Source organism: Amblyomma mixtum, chromosome 8 (genome assembly GCF_055824585.1).
Source record: "Amblyomma mixtum isolate Tamu chromosome 8, ASM5582458v1, whole genome shotgun sequence".
NCBI classification, from domain to species: Eukaryota; Metazoa; Arthropoda; class Arachnida; order Ixodida; family Ixodidae; genus Amblyomma; species Amblyomma mixtum.
The window spans coordinates 82,941,512-82,954,945 of NC_143019.1; the positions used below are offsets into that span (position 1 = coordinate 82,941,512).

The 13,434-nt window shown below is 49.7% G+C and overlaps 1 protein-coding gene across 1 annotated transcript in view; it reads left to right on the forward strand.

Moving 5' to 3' along the window:
• The first annotated feature begins 656 nt into the window (after positions 1 to 656).
• The window catches only part of LOC149333235 (uncharacterized), a 28,068-nt gene continuing 15,290 nt past the window's right edge, over positions 657 to 13,434 (forward strand). Inside the window, exons 1-2 of the mRNA XM_089556010.1 lie at positions 657 to 1,370; positions 5,327 to 6,194. Of these exons, the coding sequence (XP_089412136.1) occupies positions 663 to 1,370; positions 5,327 to 6,194 (1,576 nt within the window). The 5' untranslated portion in view covers positions 657 to 662. The remainder of the gene's footprint in view (positions 1,371 to 5,326; positions 6,195 to 13,434) is intronic.

The window sequence follows — 13,434 nt, forward strand, 5'->3', positions numbered from 1 at the left end:
TCCCTCACAGTTCCCCGCTCCTCTTTTAATCTTTCTCTGCATGCTCGCAATAACACTTATCTGCTCTTCCTGTCTAGCACGTGTCTGGGCATAGCGTCTGAGGAGTTAGAGTTCGGCAACCGGGTCCCAGCAGTGTTCTTCGAGACCGTGTGCGCCATCAAACAAGAAAGCGCTGAACTACAAAGAAAGTAAGCTTGGTGTGAGTTTTTCGGGTGGCATATTACTGGGTAAAATGCCCGTTTATTGTGCGCGGACTACTAGCCGACAAGGCTGTCGGCGAATGCAAGGTATGTGAAGAGACGATAAGCCACGTCTTCGTTACGTTCCTTCTCGGCATGAACCGTTCTCAGTTGACTTGCATTGCTTCTTTGGCAAGAACAATAATAGTACGGGCTGTGAAGACACTCGTCACCACTGTTTACCGGTCTTCATGTGCATACCATTGTTCACAAGGTGCAGCGTTCGTTGAATCTATTGCTAGAAGTAGGCCAGGAGGCATACTTATCAGCGCCGTGACTCCGGCCTTCACTGTGCTTTCCTCTGTCTCCGTCGAAGTGCGCCTTCTTTGAGCATCGGCCTTGGGTGGGGCCAGTACATTAAAAGAGGAAAAAAGAGAAGAAAGTAATGCATGCGAAATTCCTTGGATACTTTCTTTGCTCAAAATGCGTGCTTTCTGTTTCAACACACTTGCCTGCATCTTGGCGACTTCGTGCACTCTCGTGTTTGCATCTCGGTGGAGGTTAAAAAACACTACTTGTCCGGCGCTTCAGCGATGCACCTGCGTCGTCTCAAAGACCGGAGCTGTCGCGTCGTGCAGTCATGTTACCAACCCTCAGGAAATTGGCACAGATATGGACGCATTAGAGGGTATCGCTTTCAGAACACTCACGTTCCTCAACGTCTCACTGACCGAGCTGCCGGATAATTTTCTATACAATCGCACGATAAATGAACTCGATATCTTTAATTGCCCCGTGCGCGACATCAGAGAAACTGCTGCAGGTTCTGCAAATAAAATTTCCAACATTCACTTGAAGAAAACTATGCTAAACTCTCTACCAAGCGGTTTAAGCGCCGCGAAGGGCTTGCGATGCATCATTGCGACGATGAACGCCTTCAAGATTCTTCAAGGGCCACTGCTATTACCTGAACTACGGAAGCTCGTCCTACGATACAACAGCATTGAAGAGGTGAGGGAAGGATATCTGATGGGAATGCCCAAGCTGGAGCACCTGGTATTGTCGCACAACAGGATCGAGCACCTCCCGCCCATTCTTTTCATGAAAACAATAAATCTGAGAGAAGTGCATATAGGGAAAAACCGTATCAAGGAACTGAACGGCCTCTTTGACGGCTTGAGCTCCTTGCAGGTAAGCATCTATTTTGGACTTTTCTCCGACTTACAGTTGCATCTAAAAGGCGAACATGTTCCAGACTGCCGATGTGACGTACCTTTGATCTTAGCGCGAAGGCAAAGGAGATGGAAGTGAGCACCTTCCTGCTTGCTTCTCCTTTCAGAATTCTTTCCCGGAGCAAGATCAAAATGGATTAGTATAGCGGAGCGATTTGTTTTTTCACACCGCAGAACGGAAATGACAATGACTTAAGAGTAACTTTGCTGCTCCGAAGTGATGAGGGGTACTTAGTGGCTCATGTAGTGTTTTTACGCTTCAAGTTCCACTGAGTGCATTTTTGCGGATGATTACTGACAAAACTGAGTGAGCAGCGCACCAATTTAACGCAATACCCGGCTCACTGGAACCGATGTTGATTCTGTAGAAACCTCTAAACGGGGTTGCTATGGCGCATACTAAAGACAGTGCCCCCTACAATTTCGGACCTTGTCCGCAAAGTTGCAGGCAAACGATAAACTTAGTTTCAAAGTAAGGTAAAAAGAAATTCCAGAGTATGTTAATCATTAAATCGCGTATGATTAGGCAGCAATTTTGTGAGCGCAAATTTATCCAATATTTTTGTGGAGATTTGCCTTCGATGTACGTTGTGTTTCTTCCTGCCGCTTTAAGCTTTTTGTTGACCACAAACGACATAAACATGCTTGGAATTTGTCCGAAATCTGCTTCTTTAATTCTTTATTAAAAATGCATGTTACATGGGTTTTTCCCAAGGTGTCATTATCGGGCATACATTCTACGTTTGCTGATGTTGTTACGCCGTTAATGATATATTTAGGCGTCCGGTAGGAGAGCTGAACCCCCTAAGTACCTCGAAAACCAAACCTCTTTGCCAGGATAAAAAAAATTCTTTTCACTCAAGAAAATCCATCTTTAAGAAAATTTTCTTCTGATGCCTAAAGATAAGCAAAAAAGCAGGGGCAGGCTTTTTCGAAAGTCTATAGACCAATGCAAAAAAAAAGGATAATTGAGCAAGCTTAAGTTATGCGCAGAAGCTGCGCAACTCACTCAGAGCAACGTAACGTACATGTTCTTTTGTCCATCTTTGCTTGTTTCAAACCCATGTTTATCGCTTTCGTTCCATGTACTGTTTAGGTGGCCACTCACTAAAATGCTTACTTCTGGTGCACTCTTCGTAACAAGTACTGTTAACCCGTTTTAACACACGGTTTTAACTCTTTTAACACAGTTGCGCACGTGGCATGTGTGTGGCGTTTTTAAGCGCTTGGCAGTGTCTTACGACCGTGCATGCCGTCCGATGTAGCGATGAACACAAACATCAGCCTCTTTTTTTTCTGTTCCAGCAATTACGTGGGAGTGACCATAAGTGCGTTTGACCATTATCAACATAACTCTTCTCAGAACGCGAGTACTGACAGCTTTCGTGCGTAAAACATATTGTGCACTAGTCCAAACGGTTCACTTTTAGTCAAGTGTGTTAACACCTAGCGCTAGTGCAAACCCACAAAAAACACGATGGCGGCCTACAACTTTCTGCAAATGAAATTAAAGTTTAAGCGCACAACCAGACGAGGACAGAACAGACGAGGACAGTACAGGCGAGGACAGAACAGGCGAGGCCAACAACAAAACGAAAGACCGCCTACGTCTGGCAGTGCGCTAAGTTTTCATATCATGTCCTACCAACGTGCCCAAGCTGCAACGACGGTAAATGAAAAAAAAAGCGAACCCTACGGCGCTTAGGTGAAAGCTTGAACAGAAATCGAAAATACATGCGCTAGTGGAGAAAAAATTTAGCTCACAAAGCACTAATTACGGGTTGTAAAAAGTGGAAACTTGAACTACTGGGAAGATGAACAATAGAGGTAGCTCTTGGTCCAGTTGGTGCATCTATAAATTGCAATAGAAGGTCCCCGTGGATACAAAGGACGCGCACACACAAAAGAAGAGACGTTAGACACAGGCGGGCGTTAGACATTCAGCTGTTCTTTATTGAAAACGGAAGTTACCGCGCAAGACATCCGATGCATGAGCGCCTTCATATACTCTCATCCTTTGTTAACCCTTACATAACGTCTAGGTAGGCAAGTCTTTGCTCATTGTGTAGAGAGACATGACCAAAATGGTGACATGCTTTCACATCGGCATAGTTATTTTGCACTTTTTGCAGCTTCAGCGATGAAGTATCAAATACCTTCCTGGTTCTCCCCCTACTAGGCAGTTTTTATGTTCCTGCGAGCGTTTATTAACACAACTGCCTGTATGGTCTACGTACACCTTTTCAGAGACCGACGGAATGGGTTAAACACCAGCCTCGCGCTCGGCGAAGTATTTCACGTGCTCGATTTTACATGCCCCTTTCTTCCTTCCCTCTTTCCGAATACTCACTCAAAAGCCAGCCGGTTTGCAAGGTCCGAAAAGACCAACGGTTACACTGTGCCATTCAGCCACGTTTTTAATATTGTGGGAGCGTGGCTCCTGGTGAGTACTGGGAGGACTGCAGGGTTTCTATATCTATCCATCTGGGTACAAATACTGAACCGTACATCGGGCTTCAAATGAAGCGATGCTCCTGAGAATAACGCCGACGGCATTCGTTATACCCTCTATTCGGATTAGGTAACGGTGAGTTACATATCGTAAGGCATCAGTGTTTTCATCGATGACCATCAAGAGCAAAGCACTCCACGGCTGCGGAAGCGGCCGTGCATTCGAAACTACAGGCTATTGCTTCGTGTAGGAAAGGTTTAGCTTCCGATGCAGCATTTCATCTAAATAATGGGTTGAATGGCACCTTCAGCACTTTTAAACACATGATCAACACGCGCACTGAACGGGGTAAAGTGAAAATTGCGAACGCATCACAATGCTCACAACCCTGACACACGTCAAAACAAACAGGCGCCAAAGACTTCGAATACAAAGCTTTGGCGATCCTGGATATATCGCGTAGCCTACAACATTTTTTGTTTCAGAAGGTTAGCTGCAGCACATTTGACAGGTTTCGTTATGACTTTTGACAATAGCCCGAGTATAAGGACATTGACATTGTGGGAAGGGAGGCAGGATTTCTCTAACAGGATATATAGGCCACGTGCCGGTTCGAAAAAAGCTATTTTGCGCAGAGGCAGCGGCGCCCATCAGTGGCTTCACAAAAAGACGTTTATGGCAAAGCCAACGCTACAGCTTGGAGCACTAAGCGTACTTCCCTCCCAAAAGCATAGGGACAATCCGTAGCAACTACAAAGCGTTGTAGCGGAGCATGATTACGGAAAGTACGCTGTGCCGCAATATATTCTGCCTTGAAAGTTGGTCGCCATGATGCCCACGGAGGCCACATAGAATCATTCGTATTGAGCAGCCTGAGGTTTTCGGTAATTTCCACGCCCAGCGCTGTTTATATTTGGCCTCCACTTTTCGGCATACTGTTCATGCGATGCCAAGGACATGCCGGCACTCCTCAAGCTGACGGCGGGTGTATTACCGAAGCTCACCTGATGCAGTCGGAGGATCTACTTCGGTCGATGTGGTCACGCCCAATATTTACGCTCACTTTGTGCGTCATGATAGTGACCTTATGTATCACCGCATGGAAGTTGGGACAACCGGTGCCGAATTGCTATTAGCAAGAAGGGGCAGATCTCCTTGTAGGTGAATTCTACCTGTGCCAGAAAACAGCTCCTGGTATGACGACTTCCGCAACTTTACGACTCAGGCAAAGATCTATGCGCATTTGTCACGATGGCTATCGTGCTATGGTACTGCTTTCAAACTGTGACCGCCACCTCACTTTAACCGCCACATCACCACATGTTTTATTTAAGGTGAGAGATTTAGTGAAGACAAATAGTAGCCAAGTCGCTTAAGACTGTTCCCTCTCAGGTGTCTTCAGTATAGAGCCACTCCATATGTTGTTAAATGTAACCGCTGTACCTTATGCTCTTTCGTTTCAGACACTTTTTCTGCGGAGCAACTTGATAACGGATATTGGGAAACTTGTGTCATCTAGGATGCCCGACCTGAAGTACCTCAACCTGGAGGAAAACAGCATAGGTGTCGTGCCTGTGTTCGCCTCGTCAAATCGGAATGTTCAAGTTCTCGTTTTAAGCTGTAACACAATAACTAACGTGCAACCTGGAGCTTTCAAAGCGCTTGACCGAATGATTCGCGTCGACCTGTCTCGGAACAGCATAAGCGACCTAAACGAGACTGTGTTTGCTACTGGTTCAAGATTAGAACACGTTAACTTGGCGCAGAACAGGTTAAGCAGTGTGATGGGGACATTTAAAAACACACCCCGGCTCAGAAAGCTAAACCTATCATCAAATCGCATCACTTCTATCGCCGATTCCTTTTCTGGTCTCAGGTCTTTGATGCATCTGTTCCTAAGATATAATCTTATTTCTCACGTTCCAGACCACACATTCAAAGAGAACACTGCTTTGTTGGAGATCGATTTGAGCCGAAACAATATACAATGGCTTGGAAGAGATGCTTTCAAAGGACTTGTAACTTTGACTAAACTTCTACTGCAAAGGAACCAGCTTCTTTCACTTAATGCATCGTTAAGAAACCTTCCAAGCTTAGAGCACTTTGACGCAACCATGAATTCAGTACAAAATTTGGCAAACGGAGAGTTTGGAAAAAATGGATACCTAAATTCTATCCTGCTGTCCTGGAACAACATCAGAAGCGTAGAAGGTGCCTTCACAGGGACTGTGCGCCTCCGAACCCTGAAACTTTCGGGTAACCGGGTTGGGCTCCTGCGCCGAAGTGACTTCCCTCGCCGCATGGAGGTGACGCCAAACATTGTCCTGCATAGTAAGTTTTTTTTGGTCAGCATGTCGAGCAAAAGTTGATTTTATAGATCAGTTATTATTTTATGGAACAGTGAAAGTATTTGTAGTGCTACGCGGCATTATACATAAGCAATACTTCAGCCTAGGTTTCATGCGTACTTCAGCACATCCGCCTGGTCAACAGCAGTGAAGCCAACTTGACAAGGGACAGTAAAGTGACCCATTCTTAGCTGCACTAGTGCTGCTTCAGCTGTGGAAAATGAGAATTGCTTTCAGATATATTTCTCAGAAAGGGAACCTTTTTAAGCACAGTGTGAAGTTACTTAAAGTGGTTCTTGCTGCATTATAATCTTTATAATTCAATGATTCGTAATGTAGTTCGTTTTATATACTATTTCATTGCCGAATGCAAAACGTGCGTATGAAATGTGATATCCTTGCATTATTTTCATGGCGCCAAAGCCTGATAACACTTATTTACTTGTTAGAATTACCACCCAAATACGCTAGAAAGAGTGGACATTTGTTGATAGTTGCTGTAATTTTAAAGGACAGAAAAGTATTTCGGAGCTTGGAAACGCAGGTTTGGTGCCTTCATATGTATGGTTGTGGTTCGTTTGAGAAGCTTGTGCAGTGGACATTTAAGATGCGTTTGTTTGAGGGCTAGTTGCTTCATGTTTTCAAGACGGATTGATTTTTAACGCAACACAGAAAGAGGACAGGACCGGCGTCGTCCCCTTTATGAGCTGCACTAGAAGGTATTGCTTAGTGCTCGGTTCCGCAGGTTTTTTTTCAACTAAAGCACGGAATATAAGACAAAAATAGCGATAAATAAGTGCACGCCGCTAAGAGCTTCAACAAAAGACAGTATTTGCAGTCACTGCACGCTCGGAAGGGGAGTTGTCGCAAAGAGTTGCCACCATTCAGGGGATGTTTTTATTACGTCTATAGCATTATCTACTTTTTGTTATTATTAACTAATTACTATTATTATACAGCAATTTTTATTATCTAAAAAAGAATTAGGCGAATAGGATGTTCTACAAGCGCTTAACAGAACATTTATAATTCCCTACGTTTTCCATGACTGCATGCTTTGCATGTTAGAACAACCCATGATTAAATGTAAGCAGGAAACTACGTACCAATTTGCTGCTTGAAGAGATATGTGTTTGTGAGTTTTCCATGAAATGTGAAAGTGTGAAATGTGACAAAAAAGTTGCCATTCCCATTGGGGCATTGCGCGTACTTTACTTTTTTTTGCTGAGAATAGCCGTTGAAGACCGGACTATCGAATCTGGGTAGGAATTTTGGGCGTAGTTTATGGCAACTCGCGATTCTTGGCAAACAGTCGGGTGGTGTTGCATTTCCTGTTTCGAGCTGTGCACTGCTCTCTCTCAGCTCTTCCGTATCTGTACGGAAACTAAAATACGAATGCAGCAAAACCGTTTGTATATAGAGAAATACTTATTTTTTATTATGGTTTAACGTCCCAAAGCGGCTAAGGCTACGAGGGCGCCGTAGTGAAAAGCTCCGAAAATTTCGATCTCTAGGCGTTCTTTAGCGTGCACTGACATCGCTCACTACACAGTCCTGTAGCATTTCGCCTCCATAGGGGTGGAGTATCTGTCCTCGCTTCGGCGAGCGCGGCTTCGGCCGCTTATCCGTTTTTTTTCAGCAGCGTCCGCTCCGGCGGACGCAGTTGTTGCTGCGACGCGCGTCTTTTCTTGCCTTTTTCTCTTTCCTCTGATCTCTTACCTCTCCTCTATCTGCACGTGGCAGCGGTGGTGGCTTGGCTAGAGCCAGTAGCAGGCCCGTGCAATTTCCTTTTCATCCTTCTCTCAGTCACAACAACAACAACAACATCTAAATGTCACTGCAGCGGTGGGGATCGAACCCGGGCCTTGCTGGTGAGGAGTCGAGCGCCATAAAACCACTGAAGTATCAGAGCGGCTAAAACATACTTTTTCTAGACGTGTGGCTAATTTTTGTGGCTCCTAGTAATAAGAAATTATCTTTCGTATATTTTACTTTTATATCTTCAGCCCTGCCAGAATACGTGATGCGGCTGCCAGTTTGAGCTTTCTACAGAACAACAAACGTATTCCACCTTCGTAAGCGACCCCAAAAGAAAAACAGAAAAACAGAAGTCCGTGTTTCGCAACATCGATGAATTCACAAGCTCCACACGAGTCATTATTCACAACGCAAATATGTTTTGGTTTTAGAACAGTGCTCCCAGAACCAGTGACTAATCTCCCCAGAAAACTGCCTGTGTTCTCGGCACAGTAAATGTAATGTTTTGTTAAGATATATGATTTCAATACAATGACGTCTGTGTGGAAGTAAAGAAGCAATATAGGAGAGAGTTACTAGGCATTCCAGAAACCTAACTCTTGCTGCTTAGGGCGTTTTCTGCAGCTCATCGAAAAGATAGTGGACCGGGTTCCTCGTTGTTTTTCCGCAAAATATTCCCAAACAGCATTCAATGTTTAAGCACCCTGAGGCTTTTTACTGCTTTTTAAAAGTTGAAACAGGAGATACACTGGCATTTCGCATGCAGATACAATTTGAGCTAGGACTTATTTTCAAGGTCGAAACAGTATGATTTAAATAAAGGCGAAATACTTCAAAGATTGTGGGAATCTGGCTTTCCGCCGTCGCCTTTGCGCGGCTGTGCCGGCCTACCGCGTCGCTTCTCCTCTTTCCCTTGCTCCCGCCTCAGGCGGTGGAGAGGCGGCTGGGTGACTAATCACTGTCATTTAGCCACAGCTCCGCCCCGGCTCCCCAAGGGCCTTTGCCATTGGCGCCTTTTGGCGGGAATCCGGGACCCGTTTTGGCGGCCGCGGATCCCGCGACCGTCCGAGCGGGGCCCAGCGAGAGGGAGATCCCTCCGAGACAGCGTAAGGTGCGTACGTTACTGTTTGTCCGTGCCGGCTTTGCCGCTCGGACCAGTGCTTACTCGAGCTCGCCCGCACGTGTCCTCTGACCTGCAGCGGCTCGAGCCTGTCTAGCGGGGTCCAGCGACCTCCGACAGGCGTACCTTGCGTTGTTTGCCCACTCTCTCTCGCAACCGGCCCAACGGCCGACACGAGAGAGAGATCACAGCACTGCCGCGGGGACATTCTCCTGCAGCGGCGTGTTAGCGGCGCGCATTACTCTGGTCGCTTCGTGCGCGCAGCGGAGCCTTGCTCCTCGCGCGCCCCCGGGACGGGGTGACGATTGAGTGCGTGTGTACTGCTGAAGGACGACGTGAATAAACGTCTCCTTTGTGAACTTGGAGGCCTATTTCTTTGCGGCGAATCGCTCTCCTCCCAGCGGAGGTTGAGTGCGCTGCAGCGGTGTCCCAGTGTGTGTGGTGACGGCTGATCGGGGCCCTTGGCTCGCGCGAAGCTCGAACCCGCGGTGGGTGGTGGCCTGTGTCCACTTAGAAACCCACAACTGGCGCCCAACGTGCTAAGTCATTGGCGCTTACGCCTTTGATGGCACATTAGCCGAGCAGGTCGCCTTGACGATCACGCTTGCGCACCGTGTCTACCACCCCCAGCGCGGCACTCGGCAGCTACATGTCGGCTCCCTACGGAGTTGTAGCGTCGTTTGATCCGCTGGCTGCTGTTCCTTCGAATAGCTAGACACCGTGGTTGGCCGCGGCCCCCATTGGGGTTTACGGTGAGACAACCCAAAATGTCGACCACGCGGCTCCCATTGGAGCTGTATCGGAAGCACCCTGCGGTGCATCCGCTGGTCGCATGCCTCAGCTGTGCAAGCTTTCCGCCCAGTGCGAAAGCAGTTCGTGTCACGCTGCCGCAACCGGCAGTTTCGAACAGCAGCAGCCTTGCCCCGCGAGCAGTCAATTCTGCTCTGGGAACGGCGAGGCGCTGGCCCGGTTCCCTGTGGAAACCACGCCGCTCATCGAACTAGGAGCCTTGCCTCCCTCGTTCGTGTAGCCGGCCCAAGCCTCCACTGAGGCAGGGGTGCAGTGCGCTCAGTTGGCTGATGCAGCTCCGCGAGCCTGCGGGTCGGCTGGCGCGCTGGGCTCTCCTGATACAGCATTACGACTTTTCCGTGCAGTGTCGAAAGGGGAGCACAAACGTGGTAGCTGACGCGCTATCCCGTGCCCCACTCGCCAGCGGCGCCTTGACGCCTGTAGGCGGGGGGGGGGGGGGCGAAACAGCGGACGAGCCGCCGGGCGGCAAGGAGGGGGAACCCGCAAACGGGTTAACCCATTCCGCTAACCAGGCGAGCAGCGCTTCGCAAAGCGGACGAGAGGCAAAGCTCTTCGTGAGCGCCTCGGAGTTGCCGACGCGAACGGAAATTTTGGCTGCAAACCTGAGTGGGGACGAGACCATGCTCCCCTCTGGGATGACTGGAATCGTTTTCAGCCGTAAGAGCTACTGAAAGCCCAGCAAAATGACCCCTTTTGTCGCGAGGTGAGCGACGGTCTCAGGGAGACGGAGCGCCGTGACGCTACTTGTATTGTAGCGGGCGCAGGGGGGCAGAAGCCAGCGTGTGTCGCGGCGAACCCCGTGGATTCATATTTGCTGGACAATGACGGGCTCGTGCTGAAGTACATAGCCACCGATGACGAGTCCATCGACCCGTTCTAGGTGGTTATCCCCAAAAGTCTGAGAGGCGCACTTTTGCGATTCTCTCATGACGAACCACTGGCCGGTCATCTGAGTGGCTCCAAAGTTTTTGCAAAACTGAGTCATTCGGTGACGTGGCCTGGCATGAAGCGTGACATTTTCCGCTATTGCCGTTCCTGCCATGTCTGTCAAGCGGTGAAGTCACGGGGCGGCAAGCCGCCTGGAATGATGAAACCGTTTGACAGTGTGCGTCCGTGGCAGATGGCCACCTGCGATTTGATGGGGCCTTTCCCCAGGAGCAAGCAGGGGTTCAATGACCTGAAGGCCTACGCGTCACGGTCTGACGAGCTTGCGCCGGTACCCATTGGTATCAAAGGCGAGCGCAAAGGCACAACTGGTGCTGCGGAACGCAAGCGTACGGAGCACCGGTACAATCTGAGGCGACGGTCACCTGTGTGATTGATGCCGGACGGCGGACTTTTCCGCAACCGAAGGCACGCAGCCTCAGCTAGCTGGCGAGCTTTCTTGTCAGGCCCTACCCAGGTGAAGCACGGTGTGTTTTTTTTCTGTTGTTGTTTTGGCAGCATGCTCAGTTCCAGCCTTGTGTGTTTATCAGTTTATTTATTTGTTTTGTTTGAGTCAGTTTCTAGCCACTTTCGTTTCCCCGCTTGCTCGTCTGTTTTTGTTCTAACGTACCCAGGTGTACATAGGTAACATGCGTCTGCGTTGGCGTTCAGTTTTTTTAACCAGACTTGTACATAGGCAAACTTCAGCCAGCTCGTGCTTGCTCTTATCTTCAAGAAGAAAACGATGGGTGTCGTTTGTACAGCGCGCCTTTTCTCATTTCCGGCCCGACTGTGGGTGGTTGGCTCGTTAAGGAGCCGTGTGTCGCGGTGCGAGTTTTGTGCGGCCCGTATGGAGGGGAAGTTGGCGGGGCGTTTGGGGCGATGGGGGGGCGGAAAGTGCACCCTTTGACCCTCGCCGCGGCGCCTCTGGACGCTTCTGATGAGGGGATCGTTGTCGCCGACCAGCGTCCGCGCACTTGCCGGTGTATGCGTGGTTGCGGCTGTGACTGTGTGCGCGCGTAACCATGAGCCAAGGCGACGCCTGTGAGTTGTGCCGTTGTGTCCTTCTGCGTGAGCGCGAGGATGAGAAGGACCCCTCGCTGTGGACAAGGTCACACATCTGGACGCCGCCGAACGTCCTCGCCCGTATCAGCCGGCGTGAAGGGGGGTGTACTAACTGTCTTGTGCCCGAACGTGATGTGTCCAAGGGCGCGAGGTCAGTGCTCTGCCGCGGCCCCGTCGTCATCAACGCACCCTACATCAACGGAAAGAAGACCGCCATCAGTCGTCGGCCCTCCCAACCCGTTCAACTTGAAGCCTGCGAGCGGTGAGTCGCCGACCGGCCCACTGGGCCGCGCCATCGAACTTTGAGGCTGGCATCCACCTGTAACATAGCTGTACAGTTGTATTCAAATCGCCTTGGGTACCGTGTATATTATCTGCAAGCTGTTTTGATTTACTGAAGCGTATGGCAGTGTTTGTTTGTTGCCTTGTTTTCCTTTGTTTTCTTACGTTGTTCTGGCTGGAACTGAAGTGTAGCTAGTTTTTTTTGTGTATTCATTTCTTTATTTTGGAACTGAAGTGTAGCTTATTTTTTTGTGTATTGATTTCTTTATTTTGGCCGCGTGCTTTGCCGATGGGTAGGAGGGCATTTAAGGAGAGGGGGATGTGGGAATCTGGCTTTCCGCCGTCGCCTTTGCGCGGCTGTGCCGGCCGCCCGCGTTGTTTCTCCTCTTTCCCTTGCTCCCGCCTCAGGCGGTGGAGAGGCGGCTGGGTGACTAATCACTGTCATTTAGCCACAGCTCCGCCCCGGCTCCCCAAGGGCCTTTGCCATTGGCGCCTTTTGGCGGGAATTCGGGACCCCGCTTTGGGCGGCCGCGCGCCGCGCGACCGTCCGAGCGGGGGCCCAGAGAGAGGGATCCCTCCGAGACAGCGTAAGGTGCGTACGTTACTGTTTGTCCCTGCCGGCCTTTGCCGTTCGGACCAGTGCTTACTCGAGCTCGCTCGCACGTGTCCTCTGACCTGCAGCGGCTCGAGACTGTCCAGCGGGGTCCAGCGACCTCTGACAGGCGTACCTTGCGTTGAATGCCCACTCTCTCTCGCAACCGGCCCAACGGTCGACACGAGAGAGAGATCACAGCACTGCCGCGGGGACATTCTCCTGCAGCGGCGTGCTAGCGGTGCGCATTACTCGAGTCGCTTCGTGCGCGCAGCGGAGCCTTGCTCCTCGCGCGCCCCCGGGACGGGGTGACTATTGAGTGTTTGTGTATCTGCTAGGGGACGACGTGAATAAACGTCTCCTTAGTGAACTTGGAGGCCTATTTCTTTGCGGCGAATCGCTCTCCTCCCAGCGGAGGTTGAGTGCGCTGCATCGGTGTCCCAGTGTGTGTGTGGTGACGGCTGATCGGGGCCCTTGGCTCGCGCGAAGCTCGAACCCGCGGTGGGTGGTGGCCTGTGTCCACGTAGAAACCCACAAGATTCACGTTTTCACAACGAGGTCAACTTATCTCATAATGTATTTATACCCAATGCACCTGACGAAAGCGTTCTTCCTCCTCTCAGGAAATCTTTTAGTTGCACCAGGGACCTCCTACGCACCACCGGAGACCTG